This window comes from Pinus tabuliformis, chromosome 2_2 (assembly GCF_031772625.1).
Source record: "Pinus tabuliformis cultivar Carrire ecotype Pingquan chromosome 2_2, CPIR1, whole genome shotgun sequence".
NCBI classification, from domain to species: Eukaryota; Viridiplantae; Streptophyta; class Pinopsida; order Pinales; family Pinaceae; genus Pinus; species Pinus tabuliformis.
In genome coordinates, this window is record NC_142300.1 from 958,423,996 (window position 1) to 958,447,700 (window position 23,705).

General features: G+C 36.7%; 2 protein-coding genes across 3 annotated transcripts in view; both read right to left on the reverse strand.

The window, feature by feature from the left end:
• Positions 1-23,705, reverse strand: part of LOC149196398 (uncharacterized) — a 395,336-nt gene that overhangs the window by 110,791 nt on the left and 260,840 nt on the right. For both annotated transcript variants that reach the window (XM_089405544.1, XM_089405545.1), the window contains exon 8: positions 5,442-5,542. In XM_089405544.1, coding sequence (XP_089261670.1) covers positions 5,442-5,542 — 101 coding nt within the window. The remainder of the gene's footprint in view (positions 1-5,441; positions 5,543-23,705) is intronic.
• Positions 18,229-23,705, reverse strand: part of LOC149196400 (uncharacterized) — a 35,825-nt gene continuing 30,348 nt past the window's right edge. Inside the window, exons 2-3 of the mRNA XM_089406185.1 lie at positions 19,045-19,186; positions 18,229-18,920 (exon numbers count right to left, since the gene is read on the reverse strand). Coding sequence (XP_089262311.1) covers positions 18,419-18,920; positions 19,045-19,186 — 644 coding nt within the window. The 3' untranslated portion in view covers positions 18,229-18,418. The remainder of the gene's footprint in view (positions 18,921-19,044; positions 19,187-23,705) is intronic.

Sequence of the window (23,705 nt, forward strand, 5' to 3'; positions counted from 1 at the left end):
GTTGTTGAGAAGTAGGCCTGTTGACCACTACATGTCAACGACCCATAGCAGTACACCCCCTTTTTTAGCAAAAGGGATAGCGTCTGATCAACGTGTCTGTGCCGTTCAACTATCATCATCAGCGTGATCATCATGCTATATTGTAAACCCTTTCTACATATGTAAATTGTAAATAATCTGAGCAGATCAATGTCGTGTATGTAATTGCCTAGGTAAACCTATTTTTTTGGTGACGATCTACATTCCGGGAGGTTTTTTGTCTCACCGATCCATTCTCGAATGGTCGGCAGAGTTTTCCTTCAGCCTTACCCCAAAGTCGGAGTGGATTTTGTCACTGGGATATTAAGGGAGTCCTAGTGTTCTAAATCGAGTCTATGTAAAAGTGATTTGGGAATAATCCTAACTATTTGATAAGATTATTTTATTACAAATTGTTTGATCTGCTAGATTATATTTGTGTCGCAAAACTGGGTAGTCTGTGAGGGTCATTTTAAAATGGGTTTTCCCCCTTGAGATGTAAAAAATGTGAAAATCATGATGTAAAGTGTCCTAAGGGTTGGAAAAATAATTTATCCCCTCATAGGTTAATTAATTAAATTTTCTGGCCAAAATTAATTAAAATATTAAGCCAGAAATTTAATTAATTCTAGGTCTTAAGTAAATTGAAATTCTCTGAAGACAAAATTTGTTGGTCCTTAAAAAATAAATTTTAAGACGTCTAGGGACTAAGGTAAATTGATTATTTTGCTAAATTTTAAGCCTTTGGTCCCTGGGGTTAAGTCAAAGTCAAAATTTTGAGGAAAATAATTCAAAATTTTAATTTTTGAATTAATTAAAATGCATTTAATTGAACAATTCAAATTTCCTCAATAATTTAAAATTTCGACGGATGAGATTAAAAGAAATTTTGATCCTCATCAACGGTCGAGATTGCTTTGACGTGGATCACTCAAACTAGCCGTTGGAGGATTTATCTTTAAATAGGAGGTCATTTTGTCAGTCAAGATTATCCAATCTCTGGATCGTGTACTAAGCGAAAAGCTCTCTTGTAATCTTTTTATAAGCAATAAAGAAAGACTTTGGGGTTAATTTTTGTTGGTGTTACTCTTCGTGGAAATACCGTAAGATGTATTATTTTCGTGTACAGATTTCTTTTTAGCCATTGATGTAGCTTTCTAAAGAGTGATTTGAATACAGGTATCTTGCTCAGTCGCTGGGGTTGGAATGATAATTAAGTTTTAAATATAATAGTAGGTATCTCTATTTAATTTGAATTTTATGATCGTTTTCTCGCTCTATGTTGATGGTTAAATTGAGTTTTGCAAGAAAGTCTTGATTTTTAGATCATCGGGTGTTCGGGGAAGTTCTCGGTTGAACCAGCCAACTCCGAATCCATGTTTTCTGAAGAGCCCAGCTTAAATTTGATCCCGAGCTTATCAAAAAATATTTTTTGTGGGTGATGCATGAAGGGTTTCGAGTTCAGTACCTCCTTTAAAAATTCAAAAAATTTAATTTTTCTGTGCTAAATCGTTAGATCTCGCTGTTGAGGCCCTCATATCATCAAATCTAGGAGCGGAGTCAGACTCACACACCCTAGATCTGATAGATCTGCGATTTATGTACATAGATCTGTAATTTTCTTCAATTTTCTAACTTGGGTTTTTCTGGGTTTTAGTTTTTTAGGTCGTTGTATATATCGTTTGGGTGTTTCTTGTTGTCTTGTAGCTGCAGATCTAAAGCTGAAAGCTGTGCAGAGTTCATATCTAGGCCCTGGAGGGTAAGATCTCTGTGGATCCATCAGCATCATTTTTGGCAAGGTTTCTATCCATAGATTTTGCAATCCAAGAGTTTTAAAAATAAAAAATAAAATCTAGAAATTTTATAAAAGTTTCAAAGAAATCTGAAGCAGAGCGATTTAAAAATTTAATTAAGATTTTTGGAAAAAAATTTAGAGGTTTTGGTGGAAGTTTTGGAACACCATTTTGCAGGTTGATTGGCTGCCTGGGGTTTCCTAAGCAAAAAAAATTTGAATTTGCTTTTACTATTGTTTTCTGGAGAGTTTCGAAATTAGTTTTATTTTAAGAGTTTTAAATCTGAAATTTTTTATGAGAGCTAGAAAATCATGGGTTTCTTCCTGCGTTTTTCTTCTGTAGCAGGGACCTTTCCAAGCCCTCACTCAGTTGCCCACTGTTTTCGTAGATGCTAAACCTGTAAAAGAAAACAAAATTCTTAGCCATTCCCTCCATTTCTCCTCTGCTTTACCTGCAAAACAAATCTCAAACCCTCGTTGGCAGCTATACCCCCATATCCCTGCGTTTTCCCTTCTCTATCTGCGGCTCCTTGCTGCCTCCTTGTTGCACCTGCGTCCTTCTCAAAACCCCGTCGAGCTACTCATTTCTTCACCATCGAACCCTTGTCTCCTCTTTCGTTGCCTTTCCACGCCTCCCTCTGCTACGTCCAGCCTACAAGCCATCGAGCCCCTTCCTTCGATCTCCTACCCAGCTCCTTTCTGTTGTGTCTTCAGCTCATTCCTGCACATTGCTCTCACTACAAACCCTCTCCTCTATATGCAAACCCACCCACGCTGTCCTCTAACCCGCCTATCGAACCTCTCTGCCTGCGCATAGCCTTTCCCTCGACCTTCATCTGTTGCTCACGCTGTCGTCGAGAACTTCCATTCTCCCGCAGACCTGCACACAATACATACAAAAAAAAATCTCAAAACATTTCAATTTTTTTTCACTTATATGATTGCGTATTAGGGTTAGCGTAGGTTCCTTCTTTTCTTTTTTCCTTTTTTATTTCATTTGGTTTTAGATTTAGGCTAGGCTTTGTTTAATCCTTAATTTCGATTTTATATTTTTTAGTTTGATTCTTTAAAAAATAAAAATCTAAAATCCTAAAAATTTTAAATTCTAAAATCTAAAAAATCTAAAAACATTTGAAAAATATAAAATCTAAAAACATTAAAAAAATAAAGAAAATCTAAAAAATCTAAAACATTTTTATTCATTTTAAAACATTTAAAAAAAATCTAAAAATATTTATAAAAAAAATATAAAGTTTAAAAAATCTAAAAACATTTAAAAAAATTTAAAATCATAAAAAAAAATTAAAATTTTAAAATTCATAACATTTTTGAGAAAACCTAAAAATCCAAAACATTAAAAAATATTCTAAATTTTTTATTTTTTTTTATTTTTGACTAAGGAAAATGAAATAAATTAAGGGGTTTTCGCTTAAACATTAAAAAATTTTATGTGGCCTATGGCCCATTAAAAATTTCGATTTTTTTTTAACACGTTGAGTTGTTTTACTTCTTTAGTTATCGCCTAAGGAATAATTAAAATTTAAACCTAAAGTTCCTTAGTGTTTTTTTTGGTCATTAAATGCATTTTTAAGATTTTCCTATGGTCAAAGTACGATAAATATTTTAAGTTATATTCACTGTTGGAGAAAATTAATTAATTCTAGATCTTGGTCATTAGCGATAATCATTCTCTTGCATGATATGGTTTTGGGCGTTTATATTAATCATACCTGATTGTCATTGTTCGTTTGTTCATCACATATTGGAAAAGCTATTCTGGATGACTTGTTTTCTTACTTAATGTATGGTTAATTCAAATTAAAGGCACTGGTCGATAATTATCTCTAGTTGGTGGTCGTGTCTTTGTTACATTAGAGTTTAATCTATTCATCTTAGTTAATCGAGATTCATTTAAATTCATTAAGTTGTCCATCGCTAAAATCTCCTAGAGTCTATTTTTTCACAGGCTACCCTTATCTGTTTACCTAGGGACTACCCCCCTTGACTTGTCTAAAAGAGAGTCTAAACAGAGTGAGTAAGGATTTAAGAGTGACAACCCTTACTCTGAGCGTTGTCGCGGTGCCTAGACACTTTGTGCGACAAGAAGGCCATAATATTTTACATTAAAAATTTACATTCTCTCTTATAAATATATATGATTTGTCTTCCTTAGACTAGCTGTTTTCTAAATGTTAAAGAAGTATATTCCTGTATTCTTCTTTATTTCAAAAGTTTACTGTATGGTTGTAACACAATGCCTCCATCCGGCATTTCTTGTTTGCTCCAAATTATCCATTTTTGCCTCTTTCTTGTCCCTTCTCATGCCTAGTAGGTGCTTGATCATGGTGCATTAAGATGGGGATCAGCTCTTGATTCTTCTCTCCTTGGAAGCTTTTCCTCAGCTTCCATTCCCTCTCTCTGATAACCTGTACTTTCTCCAAGGTCAGAGATCAGATTGTAGACTCAATCATCTAAAGGCAAAACATTGTCTTTCACCCTGATTTAGGACACTTCTAAATGTTTACCACAAAGCTAACATTCACATTTATTAAAACAAATAATCCGCCCAAGATTTGCAACTTTGTAACATAGTTCCATAACAGAAGATCATTTCCTTCCCATCACCTTGCACATTCTGAACTTTAGATGTGCCTTCCATGGACAGATAAAAAGTTAACATTGATGACTGAAGAAGGAGCCTGAATAAGGAAAGCGTTTTCTATTGACAGAAAAAGTACACAACTTATTAAAGCAACTACTTCTCACTACACTGTACAGTACCCAAAATGCTTCCAATCTACTGAATATAACCCTTTTCAAACACATGTTGCAAAAACATACAGTTCTGCCAACTGTAAATGAAAAATAAGAAAGGGAGAGAGGGGACATCCCAGAAGACAAAAAGGGGGGAGAACATTTTATGCTTATTGTTTTTCATAATTTGCTATTCTGAAACATGGGCTTTAACTTTATTTGTTAGTTTACCTTCAATTTTTTTCTAATTGTTAGATAAACTATTATTTGCATAATTATTTATTTACTTTTGGGTGGGATCACGATCAGCCCCAACAACTATAACCACTCAGGGATAAAATTGCACCTATCAGGCTTGAAAATGAAAAGGGTGCATCAACATAGTAACCAAAAACAGAGACGTCCTAAACCATACCGGAAACTCCAGAGGGTGGTGTTTCACTGTTTCTAGGAACATAACCACCAATCCTAAAAATTCCAGATAAAACAATTAGAGTCTTGAATGCTACGACCAAAATAGATCAGGATGAAGACAAGCATGTAATATTTGTACTAGATCAAATATCTGTATATGAAAGTGGAAGCCCACATTAGTAATTCCTATAACCTTCGGATGATGCACAAAAAATCTTAATGGTAATAAGATTTTAAGCATGAAAAGAATATGTATCGATTGTTTAATGATATCAAATGAGATCAAATGTATATAACATCATTTTTAAATATCTAACTGATAACATTCATTCAAAATGGGATTTATACCATAAGCACAGAGTGCACAACACTTCAGACCCGTTATGCAATTAAAGCTACTCCCATTTCTTTGGATCGAAGTATTAGAAGTTCAAACACATCCAGAGTATATTTTAAGACTCACACAATCTAAAACCCTTCCATTTGCATTTGCCACGATGATTCGATGATGATTAGTGTCAGAAACAAATATGCGTTGCCCATCTTCATCTGCAGAAACAGAACCTGAAAAGATGCGTTTAATTAATTCTTAGTCTAGATGACCCATTAAAATTTGGCCTTTTGTAAATTAGTAAACAAAACATTCATACACCCTTCATTTTTTGTGCATTAGAACAGAACAAATTCAAAGATAATCAAGCATAGGCCAAAAACATTAATCTTAGAAAATAAATTGGATATATGAACAGTGAAGTATTATATGTAAGGGGTATCGCCCACCATAAATGTATTCAAGAAGAAGGAAAACAAATAGCAAAGCCATACGATATCAATACAAGCAATGCATTGGTACAGAACAACTACATCTTCCAGAAATGAGAATGTTCAAACTTCAAACTAAGATATGAGTAAAACAACAAAAGCAAAGGTTATGGAGAGAAGCATATGTTTCAATATAGCATCCGCTCTCTCTAAAGTTCTAATATAAGTTAGTATAGAAACGTTCATATGACAGTTCCAAGACCATTGCATCATTATTGCAACATGCAAGCAGACTTTGTTACCATATAACTTGTACCCAGAATCATGCAAATGATGTTGGACTTCATCTTCGTGCTATTAATAACTAATTTTTGCATATAGCAATATCTAAGAGGAAATGCACACATGAAACCAAACTTAGCTTCATTTCCATCATCTAGCAGAAACATTAATTTTAAAAACAATTACTAGCAGATGACATTATATTTATTTTTCGAAGAATAATACAATATAGATTCCTCCAGTATACTCATAATGCATTTCATACTAATGCTAGAAATGAAAAACACAGCGTGAAAATAAAAAGAAATTAGGACACATTAATTATGCAAAACTAGTAAAAACCTCCTTTTACAATAAATGTTGACCATCTATCAAAAAGGAATGTGGCCATGCTACATGCAATTAAGAAATGGTGTCCATACCTAATAGTCTTGATGTTTGTAGCCCAGGCAGATACTTCTGCATAGGCCTAAGTGTCTAGGCATGCAGAAGACATCCACGAGATCTCACTAGGATACTTGCTCTAGGTTGAGCAAGTTGCTTTGTAACTTAAGAAAAGCACATAAGTATTATGTTGGCTCATTCAGTTAAAGTAAACTTAGGAAAAGTTAACTAAATTACTTTAGTAATTTGTTTTAATCTCAGCCATTAATCTCAAGAGAGTCGACATCTAATCTCGGTTGTCAATCACTTTGGAGATTAGGTAGAAAACACAACAAACATGGCACTAACCTCAAGAGGAGAAGTGTGATATTCCAGAATGTTGGGTCTGATGAAGTACAGGAGGGAACCTAGAGATCCAGATCTGCCAAGGAGATCAAGCACCAATCTAGGGCAGATATGTTGAATCAAATTCAAGGCATTTGTATTTTCTCGATTGAGTCATTTTCCCAGGACAGGAGACCTAGTAAGTTTCAAGGTTATTTCAATGAAGAATTGTGATCGGGCATAAATATGTGTGTCATTGTGATTGAGATCGATATATTTGCTTCCATTGAATTTTAATGCGTTAGTGAGCCTAGTTGTGCATTTAATTAGTAGATTCGTTAACTTTGCTATGAATTAAGTAACAAGTGTTAGGTTTGCAAGAAATTTAAAATGGTATCAAAGTGTAAACTCTAGATCGATGTCAAAATCATAGGTGCCATGTTCGTATTGGATTGTTGATGGCCAAGTTTAGTAGCGATCATACAAAGGCGAGAAATTTCTTTTTAAGGGGGGGCCAAAGGCATCCGCTGTACGACCCAGCCAGTGAATTTTTTTTAAACACAAGGGCCAAAGTCTTTATTTTCAGTTGAGTAAAGACGTAAAAAAAAAATCGATGGTGTGGCCAGCAGATGCTAGACCAACTAGCTGAACTGCCAGTCGAAAGCCAACTAGCCATCACTTTTGACCAATGTTGAAAATATCGGTATCGGCAAAATATCGGCGAGGGTCCTGAAAAAATCTTATCAGCAATATAGGCAAAAATATCAGCAAACATAAAAAATGCATAATATATTCTTTTTTTTCAAATTTTTAACATAACAAGCAAGAACAACATGAAATAAACAAGGCAATACCAAATCTTGTTGATGCCTGATATATGTCCAATCAAAGACTCAAATGTGGGGAAACAATACAAAATAACATCACATATATAAAATTATCTCATCATCATGAGTTATATGTAGCAAAACAAATCAAACTAGCAGCTAGCTATCTAAGATGAGTGCCCTCTACCCCTTTTACAAGAAAACATGATGGGTTGTTTTCCAGGCCTACCCCTAGCAGTAAAAGGCCTTGACCCTACACCTAATGTCAAATAATGATTGTTGGGTATGGAATTGTGCTCGCCTATATCTATAGAAGATGGTGTTGAAGTTGATGCTCCCACAGTCTCCTCCTCCTCCTCCTCTTCCTCGTGTTGCTCCTCCCCTGAGTCCTCCTCCTCTTGTTGCCCATGTTTGAAAGGTTCATTTAACCATGTAGGTGACTTCTCCAAGATGGGCACCTCAAACTCCACCCTCCACTGAGACAATACATCAATATTGTCTAAGGAAATGGCATCTGGATCCACTGGTATTTCTATTTGCTTCACTCGACGACCCCTCCTCTTCCTCCTGCTCCTCCTCCTCGTGTTGCTCCTCCCCCGAGTCCTCCTCCTCTTCCTCCTGCTCCTCCTCGCGTTGCTCCTCCCCCGAGTCCTCCTCTTCTTACTACCCTCGTTTTAGTGGTTCCTCTAAACATGCAGGTGACTCCACTCTCCATTGAGACCATACATCAATATTGTCTAAGGAAATGACATCTAAATCCATTGGTGTTTCTATTTGCTTCACTCGAAGTCGGAGATTGTAATGCACATACACTAAATCATTGAGGCGTGAGAACTCCAACCTATAAGAGTGTCAGAAATAAGTCTTGACTCTTAACATTTGAGGGTCATAAATTAAAATTACAATAAATGTAATTGCTCAACTAAAGGATGAAGCTCAAAGTTATACCTGTTGTGATTTTTTTAATGTATTTTCTCAAATACACTCCAATTATGCTCACACCCTAAAGAGCTATTTTCCTCGAGAAATCTTACCTCTCTATCAACTCACTCAGAAAGAGCTTTTCCTCGAGAATCTTGCCCTCCTGGCTTGGACTGCACAATCGCTCCGAGGATTCAATCTGTTGCCTACACAATGCTTCGATCTCCCTCCTCTTCAACGTTGGGCTCTTCTGATCTGCTCTCTTGCTCCACATGTGCTTTGATACCATGTGAAAATTTGGAGATCCAAAATCCCTACTGCAACAAACTGATATTATTTCTCCTACTTGCTAATTCTCTTACAAGTTATTCACACTATTACACAGTAACATCGAAATAAATACAATTGCAACCTTCACAACATAAATAATATGCGGAAACAAGAACTGACCAAGAAGAAATAACACACACACAAGTGGCACCGTTGTTTTTGGACAAATGTCCCCGGAAAAACCCAATGGGGGAAAACCAGGGTAGCAACTGAGGGTTTGTATTATTATGCAGTGGTTTTTTAATACAATTCTTCGAATGCCCAAACTGGCAATCCTATACAAACATCAAACTGGCCAAAAAGATAGTGAGATGATCCCACCTTGTCACTGAAAAATTTGGCACTGATTTGCACTGGAGATGAGCCTTTGCATTGTATTTGCACAGTCACTGCTGCTGGGACTGCGTTGCACCTCCTCTTAATCTTCTACTCACTAGAAACTTCGGCCCTCTGTCCTCCCGGTCTCATACCCCAGCTTCAGCACTTGATCCCGACTGTTCCCCAATAGAAATACAGAATCCCTTTGAAGCTCTCTGTGGCACTGCGCCGCCTCTCCGAACTACTCTCTACCCTCTCTGCCTTGCACTCTCTGGATCAGGAAAACTTCATCCGAAAAAACTACCCTTTCCCCTCACTGCAAGAAATCTCCTTGATGACCTCTCCGACAACTGCTGCGTTGCTCTCTTGAGAAAATCGATCTCTGATCTCTCACTCGATGTGTTTTCCAAATGCCCATCGAAGTCCTTCTTATAATCTTCTCGTTGAGAAATCAATGGCCCATATTAGATTCCAATCAATGGCTCCGACCATTTTGACTTGATCTTTGTCTTCTTCTAGAAGTTTCACCCCCCATTTTAGTTAACACCCTTTAATTATTTTAATTTCCTAAGTTTAGACTTAAACATCCATTAAAAATAATTAATTATTTTAGTAAAACTGTCTCCGGGCGGAATTTCCCAAAACGTTTTCTGGGTATTCCGGAATACATGTGTCCTAGCCTCCCTGCAAATTTTGAGGCTTAAAGTACATCCGATACTACCAAAAATCAACAAATATGATCCACATACTATTTAGTTCTTTTTTACCCTATTGCCTACACCTACCTACAAGTCAAGTGAGAAAAGCGTTCAACCCCACAAGGTGAGGTTGGTGGTAGGGAACTAAAATAAGGGGTTGTCACACTAAATCTCTTCTCTGATAAGTCATCCCTTTTAGCAAGAATCTATCCAGATGTAGGCTTTTCCCCAAAAATCTCAGTGACTGTCAAAATTTGCAATGATATTGTCAACCCCAAGATTATTAGGCCTATGGTCAATCTCTTGATTTCTTTCAATGGTGTATATTTGATCTTCTATGGAGAACATATTGATTTGACCGTGTGTTCCTACATGTTCATCTCCTGACATGCCACTTTCCATGATTCTCTTCACATATGGGCATGTGGCCTCTTCATGGAACTCATTACATGGCCTACAAAAAGGGGGAATTTGATCTACCATGTTGGTGGATTCCAATGGATTAGGAGGCCTATAATATTGTGCAAGGCCTTTGTTCTTTTGTCATCTGTCATTTGGCCTAGGTTGGAATCTTTGCACTTGTGATCTTTCCATGGCCACCAACCTATTTTGCATGCCTTGTGTTGACCACTAGAGTGGCACCTGATGATTATATGAAGACTCCATGCCCAAGGATGATCCAGAGGACACTTGTACCATCAGATATCGTCAGTCAACAAAGTTTTTTAACTCTACTTCTATCTTCTCATCATCTTCCTTGTACCCAGATTCCACACCCTACGGGGAATTGTAATAAGTGGTACTAGTAATGATGAGTTTTGAATCTGTAATAGGCCTAGGATGTTGGGACTCGATCAGCAAACCAGTACACCTTGAAGTGTTTTTTTTATCTGGTTAATTATCCCTTCTTTTTCAGAGGCAGATAATTTTCTAGGTTTTTTCACTCGTGTTTTACCCCAAAGTCGGGGTGACGGTTTGAAGGTTGAGCCTCTGACACATCTTAGTGTCTAGAGTCGATGTATATTACCATACTAGATCACACAAAAAATTTCGTGGAATTTGGTTAGGTCTAGGTAGTCAATTTTTAATTTTTTTAATTTCCCGCAAGTCAAAATTTGCAAATAAAATTGTATTTAAATTGTAATAAGTGTAGTCTAGAGAAGTTGTATGGGGTATGGGTAATCAAAATTACACCTCTCACCCTCAACTTTCTACTATGACGCACTTTGAGGTGTTAATAATGTGTTTTGAACCCTTAAAACCCACTTTTCCTAAGTTTAGTGGGAAATCTAGCAATTAATTAAGCCAGAAATTATATAAATGGAGAAAAATAAATATCCACACATGCTAAATGTTGTGGAAATGAGGTGAAACATTATGGGGGAGTTAAAGTGAAGTCCCAAGGTGATGTGGATTCCTAAAATCAAGGAAAAGACATGTGCTCAAATAAAACTGAATTTCTGGCATTAAATTAAAAAGCTCCTTGGAAATTCGAATTTGTGAAGTTAATTCACATTTGGGAGGATTTGGGAGAATATTTGGTGGAGATTTTGTGGGAAATTGTCTCCACATGGGTTACCACCCATATACACTTGTCATTCCACCATAAAATTCAAATTTGGCACATAAGGGAAGAAGAAAATGATGTCCACTTGCCAGAAATCGATTTTTACACTTGGCATTGGAGCTTCATTCAACAAATTCGAATTTCTCTTTGGGATTGTCACCCAATGCCAATTGTGATTGTCATTCTTCATTAGGATTTGCTCCCAACTCTCTATATAATAGAGCCATGGACTCTCACATCGAAGAATACTGTTACTAGCTATTGTGTTTGCGGAAGCGCTGCTGCCTTGTACATTTTTAGAAATATCAATAAAGACTTTGGGGCTTCATGCATGAGTTGTTCCTCCTTTATGAGTGTGATGAATTGTTGAGCATTGGTATAATTCTTTTTACTCATGCTTTGATATAATTTGCTTCCATATGCTCTTGTAGATTTGTTAATGTAGAGCTATTTTGCATTGACATTTGATTTAGAAGTATGCTCTAGGTATAGAGTGCTCTAGTTGGTTTTAAATAAATCTCTAGAGTTTCTTATCATTGTTTATTGCTAAATCTATATGGAACTAATTCTTGATTGAATTTTTGTAAAGGGAACATATTGTTGGAATTACAGAATCAAGCGTGAAGGGAAGTCTTTGGAGAGACCAACCCACTCTTGATACATTCTTAAAGGAGCTCCCATTTGTTCTTTGAACCTTCACAGTCTTATCTTACGAAGTGGTTTTGCAGGGATTTCGGCACATAGCTTGTACACAAGCCAAGAACTTCTAAATTTAAATCTCTTTTAAAAAAACATTGTACTTCATTTCTTTCATTTGCTATCTAAGAGCTTGAAGATAGCTAAGCAAAGACGAGAGTTTACTCTCACTCTTTAACTTAGCCTTTTGTAAATTATAATTGTACATATACATTTGATATTGCTAATTTTTCCATTAATACTTAACGTATTTTGCAACCATTGTTTGGATTGTCTGCTAACTCTTGTGTGGCAGATTTTGAAGAGAAACTTCCCGCAACATCTCACAAGTGTTTGCAGGACCTTTGGCAAGTGTTGGGGGTTCAATGTCCAATGATGTCGTGAGCCCTTTTGAAGCTTATTTTGGCCAAGTCGAGTTCACTAGAGGGCTACCCATTTTCCTCTTTAAGCCGTGGGCATTTGGAAGAAACTCACACCTTGTTTCCCTTGCATACGTTTTGTGAGATCTTGTCACTACTTTCTCAAGAAAGGAGGTCTAGTGTCCAAGTTTCAAGAAATTATTGTGAGGACTCTCCTTGAAGTATAGTTGAGAACTTTGAAGGGCTCTCTTCTCATTGTAATATTAATAAAAGACCTAACTTGCTTGTGGGAGCTTGGGATTTCTCCCATGGTATCCTATCTCCCCATTTAGATGGAGGCTTCTCTTGGGTGGATTGACATTTGCATGGTTTAAGTTTTCATATTTCATTCACTCACATGTATGCTTTAATTGGGAATTAACACAACCTCACTATCACATTTCATTAAGTTAAAGTTTGTTACAATTTCACTTGAGCTTTGCATTTTCTTTCTCATTGTCGCTTGTAGCGACAAGCTTACACTGTACTTTGGGCAATTCATCATTTACGTGCAAGCATTTTATATTCTTAACAAACTTTGATTCGTTTCCATTTACCTTCGTAAATTGTTTCATGAGCACTTGAATACATGCTTTAATTTTATGCTACATTGTTATCTTGAATATTGGAGCAATTTATTTTCATTGTCTATTTGAAACAAATTTTACTTTCAAGCAAATTACTTGTATCATTTTAATTCATTGATGAAACACATGCAACACTTGTAAGATAATTTTATTCCTCCAGTTGAAGTTGTAATTGCAACTTATGTTGAACACTATTTCATTCTCAAGCATTGCAAATCAATCTCTTTGAAACATTTGCATGTATCATTATTTTAATTTGGGGAATTAACACAATTTGCATTTCATCTAGGCATTTTAGTGTAGGAAGGTCCCAAGCCTCATTAAAATTTTACCTCCAACATAAGTTGGTTGAAGTAAACATCTTAGAGATCCTCCACTCCTCTATTGACTCCTCACTGTGAGATCTATATCATTAGGCAAGGGTGAGGTCTGAGGATTGAAAAGTTAAATTGTAATCTTGTTGTATAGCTAATTAATAAAATTAACCAAGAGCACTTTCCATTACATTTACTTTACTTGTCTCTTGATAGTCTGAGTTTTCATATGCAAAGTCTATTCCAAAAGCAAGTATTGTAATCATTTCAAACAAGTCTTTTCTTTTCATGTTTCAAGTCTAATTGCATATTGATGTTTTGGTTTAGCACTTCCTTTCTTTTACATTTCCAAGTTAATTACTAATTTTTGGGTTTTGGCGAGATATGTTTCACATGTTTTGATTTATAAAGATGATTATCTCAAAAGCATTTTGTATCTTACATATCTTGTGCTAACAATTCTTATTTACATTTTAGGGTTACTTTGTTTTCTCTTTTGAGAGCATTGCATTTTACTTTGAACAAATATATCTTTATATTGTTGAGCAAATTCCTTATAAGGCACTGGTTTTATGGTTTTTAATCATATTAGATTGGCATTGTCATTTCAAGTTGCTCACTTCATATTTGCCCATAAATCCTTAAAAGTAATCCATTTTCACTACAACACTCTCCTAGAAACTCACATCTTTTAACTTAACTTTTCATTAGGGACCACCCCTCTTAGCTAACCTAGGAGATAGCTCAAATGGAGAGAGTCAGGATTAGTGTGACAACCCCTTCTCTGAGTTCTCTGCCACCAACCACACCTTGTGGGGTTGAAGGTTTTTCTCACTGGCTTGTACGCAGGTGTAGGTGGCAGGGTCAACATCTTTGGCACCATTGCCGGTGACAAGTCTTCTTGTACCTGGGAAAAATCGACTAACCTTTTGGTTTTAGCATTTTGAACTTTAGATTTAGATTCTTGCTCAAGTGGCGACTCCACTCAATCCAAATTTTGCAAGAGTCTCTACTCGGAGAAATTCAAGTGGTCTAGTTAGCCCCTCTCTTGATCCTGAAAAGGGTTTTCAGAGAGAGGTTGAATAAACTTTCTCATAGTAGAGCTCTTGCTAGTCTTGGGCAAGAGGTTATTTCTGATATTCATTTGCTTTTTCAAGAACAAGTAGAGCCTAGCATCATGAATGATCTTTTTGCTCCTTGTGACTTCACTAACATAAATGGCTATCCTCACAATATCCCTGACAAGGATATTGAAAAGTTGCCTTCCTTTCAAGGTAACAATGCCATTAGTGCTACATCACATGTGAAAAACTCTAATGTTTGTATCTTTAAATGGTGTAACACTGCTAATTATGAGGATGTGAAGATGAGGTTTTTTGTTTTATCTTTAGAAGAAGATGCTCTTGATTGGCTCACTGAGCAACCTGCTAACTCATATAATTCTTTACAAGCCATTCTGACTGCATTTTTAGATAAGTTTGGAGAGAAGAAGGAAACTAGGCATTTGATCAATGCCATAAGCAACATGAAGAAAAATGAGAATGAGACCATGGAGGATTTTAACTAGAGATTCAATGAATTAGTAAAAAGCATGCCTGCTACTATTAAACCTCCTGATGAATTTCTTTTATGCTCATATCTAGATACTTGTGGGGTTGACATTGCCTATGATTTGAGGAGGAAGGAGCCTATGAATCTAAGTGTAGCTCAATCTGAAGCCTTGAAGATAGAAAGGGCTAGAAAGCAATCAGGAAAATCTGAAATTCCTAGTTTCAATAGAGGGCCATCAAAATCAAATGATTCCAAAGGCAAGGACAAGGAAGAGACTACACATGATCCTATTAAGGAATCAACTCAACCCATCAAGAGCATGGAAGCAAATCACATTAAAGAAATGCAAGCCATGCAAAATAGGTTGGTGGCCATGGAGAGATCACAAGTGCAAAGATTCCAACCTAGGCCAAATGATAGATGGCAAAAGAATAAAGGCCCTCAACAGAAGCATAAGCCTCCAAATCCATTGGAATCCACCAACATGGTAGATCAGATTCCCCCTTTTTGTAGGCCATGTAATCAGTTCCATGAAGGAGCCACATGCCCATATGCGAAGAGAATCAAGGAAAGTGGCATGTTAGGAGATGAACATGTAGGGACAACTGGTCAAATCAATATGTTCTCCATGGAGGATCAGATATACACCATTGAGAGAAATCAAGAGATTGACCATATGCCTAATAATCTTGGGGTTTACAATATGATTGCAAATTTTGATGAGGTCACTAAGATTTTTGGGGAAAAACCTACATTTGGAGAGATTCTTTCTATGGCAAAACACAAAGGGATGACTTATCAGAGAAGGGATATCCAAGACCAGAATAATCACAGAAATTTTTCTCCTCCTACTTCAGAATTGAATTTTGACTTAGGCAATTGGTTGAATAATGCAAAGGTTTCTATTCCAGTGACAGAACTTTTAAAGATACCATCTCAAAGGGCCAAGTTACTAAGTGCCATTGAAGTTACTCAAAGGGAAGAAAAGCCTAGTGACGAACTGGAAGATGAGGAAATTGTATTAAAAAGTATGAACTGTTATATGGGGAATGAAGATCATCTACCATTTTATGTTTCTTTGATAGTGAATGATCGTCTTTTACACAACTGCATGCTTCATTAAGGGGCTTCATCAAATGTCATGACTAAGAAAGTCATGGAGCAACTGAATTTAAGGGTTTCTAGGCCCTATCACAACATATGTTCAATGGATTCTAAAAGAATTGAAGTGTGTGGGATAATTAAAGATTTACAGGTTTTCCTAGCTGCATACACAGATAGAATAATGTCTATAGATATTGTTGTGATAGATGTTGCAAATTCATGGGGAATGCTCCTATCAAGAAAATGGGCATCAGATCTAGGTGGCAGCCTTCAAATAGACTTATCATATGCCACCATCCCCATACCTGATAATACCTTTGTCAGACTTGATCGAGAGTTAGAGAAAAGATATCATGTTGAAGATCCAAGGAAAACCAACAATGAGATTATCTGTAGATCATGCCAGACAGAGAGTGATGCAGTGTTGACAAATTTCCTTCCCCGCTTAACAGAACAGATTCAAAATGAAGAGATTAGGCATAGCTCAAAAAGCTTGGGTACTTCAAATCTTCCATCAGAGCATTTTCAAGACAAGAAGTAGGATTAGCAATAAATGCATCATCATCACCATCGCAACTAACCAAGAAGAAAAGAAAAAAGCGAAACAAGGAAAAAGATATAAAAAAATAAACCACCAGTTTTGAGCAGGATCAAGCCTCAACACATCGATAGTCGAAAAAGCAAAAGGAAGAGGTTTGGTATATCTGATGGCCACAAACATGTTAATATTGGGCAAGTCATAGTCCCAAGATAGTCAGAATTGGGCAAGGCACATCAAAGAAAGAACCTATGGACTTGCATGTGAGTAGGCAGGTTCTCAAGATGGATTTCACCAAAGACATCTGATGCCATGGGGCATCATTTTGTATCATATTTCAAACCCTATCTCTTGTCATTTTTGTTTAGTTAGTTTTATTTCGTGAATAAATTGTCATTTATGCTCTTAGAATAAATTTTCATTTCTTCGTTTCTGTACTTGATTTATTTTCATGATATTTTGAATGGATACTGTTGATATATGTCTTTTGTCGGTGAATGCAGATTACAGGTTCTTGCACACTAGCACCTCATATCTAGCATGCATCCCCATATGGAGCCAAATGTTGACCACTAGAGTGGCACCTGATGATTATATGAAAACCCCATGCCCAAAGATGATCCAGAGGACACTTGTACCATCAGATATCGTCAGTCAACAAAGTTTTTTAACTCTACTTCTATCTTCTCGTCATCTTTCTTGTACCCAGATTCCACACCCTACGGGGAATTGTAATAAGTGATACTAGTAATGATGAGTTTTGAGTCTGTAACAGGCCTAGGATTGTTAGGACTCGATCAGCAAATGAGTGCACCTTGGAGTGTTTTTTTTTAATCTGGTTAATTATCCTTTTTCAGAGGCAGATAATTTTCTAGGTTTTTTCACTCTTGTTTTACCCCAAAGTCGGGGTGACGATTTGAAGGTTGAGCCCCTGACACATCTTAGTGTCTAGAGTCGATGTATATTACCATAGTAGATCACACAAAAAAATTCGTGGAATTTGGTAAGGTCTAGGTAGTCATTTTCTAATCTTTTAAGTTTCCCGCAAGTCAAAAATTACAAATAAAATTGTATTTAAATTGTAATAAGTGTAGTCTAGAGAAGTTGTATGGGGTATGGGTAATCAAAATTACACCTCTCACCCTCAACTTTCTACTATGATGCATTTGGAGGGGTTGATAATGTGTTTTGGACCCTCAAAACCCATTTTTCTTAAGTTTAGTGGGAAATATGGCAATTAATTAAGCCAGAAATTATATAAATGGAGAAAAATAAATATCCACACATGCTAAATGTTGTGGAAATGAGATGGAAAATTATGGGGGAGTTAAAGTGAAGTCCCAAGGTGATGTGGATTCCTAAAATCAAGGAAAGGACATGTACTCAAATAAAATCGAATTTCTGGGATTAAATGGAAAAACTCCTTGGAAATTCGAATTTGTGAAGTTAATGCAATGTTGCACACATCGCGATCGGGATTTAATCGGCGCCGGGAAAAAATCGGAAAAATCGTTAAAATCGGGAAAAAATCGGGAAAAAATCGGAAAAAATCGTTTGGCACAAAAATATTCATTTTTTTTCATTTTTTTTCAATTTTTTTAATATCTAAACCATCTACAACATAAAATAAATACATTGACACATAAATATGATAAAAAAACTAATATATAAGATGTTCAATATCATTTCTAGCGCTAAAATCACACATAACATTGAATCATGTCCTGAATAGTAAGTCCTGAGTCCCAAGTCCAACTCAGCCTCAAAATATCAACAAAAAATATGATAATGTATCTCATCATGTCATAATGTCATATACAATAAAATGAAAGTCTAATCCTATTGATTTCCTCTGCCCCTCTTGCGAGAATATGGCACAGCTTTCTCTTTCCCTCTAGATGTAGAAGCTGGTGCCTGTGGTGGTGGAAATGGCAGTGGAGTCTGACGTGCTCTAGAAGCTGAAGAACTAGTAGTAGCAGCTACAAGAGGCTGAGGTGGACGGAGACCACGTCCTCTACTGGTGGTAGTGGTAGCCCGGGTAGCCCGGGTAGGCGGTGTCACCTCCTCCTCCTGCTCCTCCAACTCCTCCTCCTCCTGCTCCTGCTCCTGCTCCTGCTCCTCCTCCCCCTCCTCCTCCCCCTCCTCCTCCCCCTCATCCTGCACTAACCAATCCTCAGTGGGATCCATGAGAGGCCTCTCGGTCTCAACCCTCCATTCAGCAGTGGTGTCAATCCCATCCAATGAGATGGCTTCCGTATCAGGTGTCTTCTCTAGTTGTTTCACCCACAATCGAAGATTGTAGTAGACATAGACCATGTCATTAAGTCTATGGGACTCCAACCTGTACAAAGTTCATGAAATAATAAATTAATAATTAATATTATAAAAAAAATATTGTTTAAAACTTTAATGAATTCAAAAATTTATTTGGAAATTTGCAATATTTTAAATGTTTAAGTGTTAACCTATTGCGCTTCTTGTTGTGTATTTTTTCAAATACACTCCAATTGCGCTCACATCCCGAGGAGCTGCATGTTTGGCTGAGGATGCGCACGGCAAGATTTTGCAAAAGGGGTACTCTGCCACCATACATCTTCCACCATGCGTCTACAACAAAATTACAAAGAAAATTTTAAATAAACATAAGAAAAAAATGGAATTTGAAGAAACAATGAAATTTGAAACAAAGTTACAAAGTACATACTACAAACTAAAAAATACCTGGGATTTTAACCGTCCTATCATTGATAGCCATCTCAAAGCCAAATGTGCCAGCTGACAACTTATATTGCTCAATTTGTCTAGAGACCTCCATACGTTCTTCTGGAGTTTTCACCATCTTCTGGACACAGGTTAATAATCCTTCCACGACCTCAACATCAAAATTAAACCCACATGCATAAGAAAATGCAGGGTTCAGGAAAAGGCCAGCAGCATGAATGGGACGATGGAGTGTGTTGTTCCATCGCTCATCAATGACCTTCCATAGAAGGAGTTGTCTCTGGAACCCATCATCTCCCTTGTCATCATAGTAGGACCGAATGGCTTCTTTGGCCCTATCCATGGCTTCATACAAATAGCCCATTGCGGGCTTCTCACCATCTACCAACCGAAGAACCTTTACCAAAGGTTCTGTGACAGCGCACACCTCCTGCACTCCCGCCCAGAAGTCTTCTTGGTATGAAACAAGTCTGCAGACGGCCTCTCCTTCTGGTTTGCGGCTCATTGGCGAAGAACGCCACTCCTCTGAAACAAACATTCTCTTCAAATCCCACATAGAATTCAAGAGGGATTGAAGAGATATGAAACTCGTCGCAAACCGTGTAATGGCGGGGCGCACCAACTCTTTGTTGTTGGTGCATTTTCTCATCAAGCTAAGCACAGATGTGTGATTGTAAATAAATTTTGTGATGGTTTTTGATGAGTCAACAGCCTCTTTGACAAAGGGAATTTTCCCTATGTCCTCTAACATCAAATCAATACAATGGGCAGCACAAGGTGTCCAAAATAAAGTAGGATGCCTGTCCATAAGAAATCTACCAGCAGCAACATAATTTGCAGCGTTGTCCGTTATGACTTGGACAACATTTTCTGCACCCACCTCCAAAATAAACACATCCAGCAAATCACATAAATTTTTTGCATCTTTGATTTGATGAGTTGCATCAACAGATTTGATAAACATAGTCCCCAAGGGACAACTAACCAAGAAGTTTATAAGGGTTCTCCCCTTTTGGTCAGTCCAACCATCTGACATAACAGTGCATCCTGTTTGTGCCCATGATGCCCTAAAATCCTCCAATCTTTGGGTGCAGTCACGCTTTTCATCTTGAAGAAGCCGGCCTCTGAAATCATGAAGAGAAGGGAGTTTGTACCCCGGGCCAACACTGGCAACAGCATCAAGAGTAGGTTGGAAAAATGGATTATTCCTTATAATGCTGAAAGGAATATCACTCCAGAGGAGAAATTTTGTCATCAACTTGTCAGCTTTTTCTTTTTCAGTTCTTTTCATCATTGAACCGATAGTTGGTTGTGAACCAGGTGTGGTTCGAGGAACAAAATATGATGATGCAGCAAACGGATTGACTGACGCTGCAGTAGAACCTGTGCCACTTGGCCCACTTCCTTCAACTGACCTTCTTAGTTGCCTTTTGAGTTCTTCTTTGGCGTCTCTAGTGTGCTCTAATTCTCCCAATGCTCTCATGGCTTTTTGGATAATTTCAGCATTTGTCTTTAGACAGGGCCCCACATCACGTCCAGGGATTTGTGCAAGGTGGAACTTCAACCTGTACACCCCCCCCGAATATTTCCTTTCCACACAACTTGCAAATCAAGTTTTGTCTATCATTCGGAGTTTTAGGGTCACCATATTCCCAGAAAGGATCCAATTTCCTTGGCATGTTTGTTTTTGAATTTTGAATTTGCAAACCTATGGAAAAATAAGGATTAGGAAATAGGAATTTAGGATTACATAAATGATAATAGTAAATAGTAAATACAAATTACAATTTAGCATTTGCAAAATTACAAGCTAATTATTTCCAAAATCCCAATTTCTAAACCCAAAAAACAATGAAAAATCAAAAAAAATAAACAATGTTTAAAGAAAATGAGAAAATAAAAATCAAAAATTGGTTCTCATAGTCATAACAAATAACCCATCCCAAATCAATGAAAAATTTCCAAAAATTCTTTAAAAACAATGAAAACCAAAGTTTTTAGAGAACCAAAACAAAAAAAAATTAATCTACATACCTGGTTTATGGACAAATTGGCGATCTTGGCTTGGATTCCTCCTAAAATCGCTTCGATTTGCTCCCACAAGCGACGGCAACCCTCTCCCTCCCTTCTTCTCCTTCTCCTCCTTCTCCTCTGCGGCGGACTGCTAAATGACTAAAGAAAAAATCGATTTTCCATATAAAAAGAGCGCTGCCCCCGTGCCCGGCGATTTTTTATGAAAAAATCGCGATTTTTTCGATAAAAATCGCTATAAAAAAAATTGGCCGATTTTTTGGATAAAAATCGCGATTTTAATCGGCATTTTGAAAAAATCGCGATTTTCCGATTTTATCGCGATTAAATCGCGATGTGTGCAACACTGAGTTAATGCACATTTGGGATGATTTTGGAGAATATTTGGTGGAGATTTCTGTGGGAAATTGTCTCCACATGGGATACCACCCATATACACTTGTCATTCCACTATAAAATTCGAATTTGGCACATAAGGGAAGAATAAAATGATGTCCACTTGCCAGAATTCGATTTTTACACTTGGCATTGAAGCTCCATTCAACAAATTCGAATTTTTCTTAGGGATTGTCACCCAATGCTAATTGCGATTGTCATTCTTCATTGGGATTTGCTCCCAACTCTCTATATAATAGAGCTATGGGCTCTCACATTGAAGAATATTGTTACTAGCTATTGTGCTTGCGGAAGCGCTGCTGCCTTGTACATTTTCAGAAATATCAATAAAGACTTTGGGGCTTCATTCATGAGTTGATCCTCCTTTTTGAGTGTGATGAATTGTTGAGCATTGGTATAATTCCTTTTACTCATGCTTTGATCTAATTTGCTTCCATATGCTCTTGTAGATTTGTTAATGTAGAGCTATTTTGCATTATCATTTGATTTAGAAGTATGCTCTAGGTATAGAATGCTCTAGTTGGTTTTAAATAAATCTCTAGAGTTTTTTACCATTGTTTATTGTTAAATCTATATGGAACTAATTCTTGATTGAAGTTTTGTAGAGGGAATATCTTGTTGGAATTACAGAATCAAGTGTGAAGGGAAGTCTTTGGAGAGACCAACCCACTCTTCATACATTCTTAAAGGAGTCCTCATTTGTTTTTTGAACCTTCACAGTCTTATCTTACGAAGTGGTTTTGCAGGGATTTCGGCACATAGCTTGTACACAAACCGAGAACCTCTAAATTTAAATCTCTTTTAAAAAAAACATAGTACTTCATTTCTTTCATTTGCTATCTAAGAGCTTGAAGATAGCTAAGCAAAGACGAGAGTTTACTCTCACTCTTTAGCTTAGCCTTTTGTAAATTATAATTGTACATATACATTTTATCTTGCTAATTTTTCCATTAATACTTAATTTATTTTGCAGCCATTGTTTGGATTGTTTACTAACTCTTGTGTGGCAGATTTTGAAGAGCAACTTCCGGCAACATCTCACAAGTGTTTGCAGGACCTTTGGCAAGTGTTGGGGATTCGATGTCCAAGGATGTCGTGAGCCCTTTTGAGGCTGATTTTGGCCAAGTCAAGTTCACTAGAGGGCTGCCCATTTTCCTCTTTAAGCCGTGGGCATTTGGAGGAAACTCACACCTTGTTTCCCTTGCATAAGTTTTGTGAGATCTTGTCACTACTTTCTCAAGAAAGGAGGTCTAGTGACCAAGTTTCAAGAAATTATTGTTAGGACTCTTCTTGAAGTATAGTTGAGAACTTTGAAGGGCCCTCTTCTCATTGTAATACTAATAAAAGATCTAACTTGCTTGTGGGAGCTTGGGATTTCTCCCATGATATCCTATCTCCCCATTTAGATGGAGGCTTCTCTTGGGTGAATTGACATTTGCATAGTTTAAGTTTTCATACTTCATTCACTTGCATGCTTTAATTGGGAATTAACACAACCTCACTATCACATTTCATTAAGTTAAAGTTTGTTACAATTTCACTTGATCTTTGCATTTTCTTTCTCATTGTTGCTTGTAGCTACAAGCTTACACTTTACTTTGGGCAATTCATCATTTACATGCAAGCATTTTATATTCTTAACAAACTTTGATCCGTTTCCATTTACCTTTGTAAATTGTTTCATGAGCACTTGAATACATGCTTCAATTTTATGCTACATTGTTGTCTTAAATATTGGAGCAATCTATTGTCATTGTCTATTTGAAACAAATTTTACTTTCAAGCAAATTACTTGTATCATTTTAATTCATTGATGAAACACATGCAACACTTGTAAGATACTTTTATTCCTCCAGTTGAAGTTGTAATTGCAACTTATGTTGAACACTATTTCATTCTCAAGCATTGCAAATCAATCTCTTTGAAACATTTGCATGTATCATTATTATAATTTGGAGAATTAACACAATTTGCATTT